At 43.7% G+C, this 2,538-nt stretch overlaps 1 protein-coding gene across 2 annotated transcripts in view; it reads right to left on the bottom strand.

The window, feature by feature from the left end:
* Positions 1-1,807, bottom strand: part of vegfba (vascular endothelial growth factor Ba) — a 17,903-nt gene extending 16,096 nt beyond the window's left edge. For both annotated transcript variants that reach the window (XM_005723053.1, XM_005723054.1), the window contains exon 1: positions 870-1,807. In XM_005723053.1, coding sequence (XP_005723110.1) covers positions 870-947 — 78 coding nt within the window. In that variant the 5' untranslated portion in view covers positions 948-1,807. The remainder of the gene's footprint in view (positions 1-869) is intronic.
* Positions 1,808-2,538: the final 731 nt, after the last annotated feature.

The following is a 2,538-nucleotide window of genomic DNA, read 5'->3' as shown; positions in this document are numbered from 1 at the left end:
CAGTAAGCATGGAGCTCCCTCATTAGCTTGGCCTTCCGCTGGAAAGGCTAGATTGGATCAGGTCTGTCATCTGACCCAGCCTACACACCCACAGTTCCAGCAACCGGCATCTGTTATTATTTATAAATATTCATTATTTTGTTGCTGTAAGTTGGTAATAAATGAATCCAGGAGATTCTTGCTCTCAGCCAAAATCATGTATAATTTATTTCTATAGATCAAAAAGAGATCAGATGCGTTAATTAGGAATGTATAGTAGTACTGGTAGGCAGGGGTAACTTAGCTGTTCACTTTGTTCCCAGTCTTTATGTTAAGCTAATGGGCTTGGAGATACATATAGTTCAACACATTGCACGGCTCCTTTAATAATAATGAGCTCACAAATTGATTTTTCTGGTCCACATGTCCTCCATCTTTTCTTCCCAAAAGGCAAAAGGGTTTCATTTGATGAATGAAGCTAACAGAAACAAAGCAACTGCGCTGCTGGAGGAGGATTTTCCACTACCTGGCAACTCAATCACTGTCCTTGTGAATGGCTTATAATTAATCGACCTAGCTTTAACAGGCCAAAGTGTGCAAAACAGTCAATACACTCACCAGAAAGCATGCTTTATATAAAGTATCACTGAATTATGTTGGTGTGAGAGGAGACAATGAAGCCGGATGTCACATTAAAGTAATTACTGAAAGCCACGTTTAATCTCGGAGGGTTTCGTTGTGTTTTTCTGCCACAGGACCAGAAGTGACAGGTGTCATTGACCCAGAGGATAACTTCCACAAGGTTACAACTTCCCACCAGGCTCCAACAGACCAGGAATATATATAGATATATAGATGTATAGTAGGTCAAATGATCCATACATACATACCTTGGCGTGAGAAGTCGGTATTCTGGTGAGCAGCAGGAATTGAAACATTCCTAGAATAACTTGTAGCATAATCCCCATTGTGCAGGAGTCCAAGGGGCACGCAAAAAATATTTTTTGGACCAATCCAAAAAAAGAAGCTGGCTTGTCCTCCTTGCGTCGCCTCCGTGTCCGAATAAAGGCGCAGATATCCCGCTTTCACTCTCCAGTCTCCCTTCCCTGAAAGGACTCCCAGGGTGGCATCATCGGGGTCGTAACAATAACTTTATTGTGTCGCATTTTAGCTCTAATGATTTAGGACTCAGTTCTCTATATGAACTCTATGACAGTTAAATCCTCTATTAGTGAGACACTGTAGACTGAAATGACCTTCCCTGCACAAACTATGGCTTTCTTATAATGTTGAATGTGGCACCAAAGCAGCCAAATCCTTATCCTTTTTCCAGAAACTTGAAAGAACTTTAAAGTGATGCTTTCCTGTAGTGATTATGAGCACAGTCCGCCTCTTGGTTCGGCTCCCATGAAACCGGTCCGGGGGGTCCGGGGTGGCGTTACTGGGGGATTACACAGGCTACAGATTCCCGCTTAAACGTGGTGCGATCATCAAATCCTGTGTGTCTGAAGAAAGAAATCGCATCATCCAGCTATAGGACGTTAATCCGGAAAAGATCCGACGCCCTGGCCCGACGCGCGGAGGGTATGTGCCGCATATTCCTCTCCCCGGCTCGGTCACAGTCTCACCACACCGTCGCTCCTACTGAAAATGTGACGTTTCCCCTCCAGGCGCATCTTCCCGTTTTTTTCCCACTCCCCTTATAAATAAACCCAGAATAACATCCTCGGCTGCTGTGGCAGACAGCGTGACTACAGCAGAGCAGTCAGAGCGAAGATACAGGCAGGTCTGGAAAGGTAGACCTTCATTTGTTGCTGTGATCGGTTTCCTCGCTTCTGTTTGCCCTTGAGACGCACGCAGCGTAACCATTGCGCTGCCAACTTTTTCCAGACAGGATAGGCGCACTGCACACAGGTGGAGTGTCTCTATTGGTCCCACAGCGGGGGGGTCAGGGGGCCTCCAGGGGCCTCTTGTAAGTGGGGAGTATGATTGAGGACACCAAGGTCGTGTCAGTGGCAGGGGACATATTTTAGTATTTACATGTGAATATGGAGGCTAAACAATAAGGGGATTACATTTTTAGAAAATGGTGATTGTTGTGCGCATCAGTTGAGGCATTTTTCTTTTAAAGGGGGCCAGCTGTCCACTGGCTTTCTTACTTATCCATAAGAAAGACTGTGATTTAAAGATGCCATCTTATAACATGTAGTCCTATGAGAGTATACTTAAAAGAGATTACGTTTTGCCAAAGAAGAAGTGTTTAATCACCAAACTTTGATTCCTGAGAGTGTTTTTGACTTGTGAACACCTTGTCCTTGCTAGGAAATAGATTATGGTGACACAGTAATATCTAAATTCTGTTGTATTTAATCAAAGTAATGCCAATGATTTAAGAGTTCAGCTGGTGCACACTTATCTGCAATCCAACACATACTGAGAGCAACGAGCTGATGATTGATAAACGTTTTCTTCAGTTTAATCATAGAAGTTATTTACAAGGAATTTCTCAACAAGCCAACATGACCAAAGGCTGTAATGCACAGTGACCCTGCTTGTAAA

This window comes from Pundamilia nyererei, unplaced genomic scaffold, assembly GCF_000239375.1.
Source record: "Pundamilia nyererei isolate P.nyererei 1_Seehausen unplaced genomic scaffold, PunNye1.0 scaffold00008, whole genome shotgun sequence".
Classification (NCBI taxonomy): Eukaryota; Metazoa; Chordata; class Actinopteri; order Cichliformes; family Cichlidae; genus Pundamilia; species Pundamilia nyererei.
The sequence above is the reverse complement of the archived record's forward strand: the minus strand, read 5'-3'. Positions and strand labels throughout refer to the sequence as shown.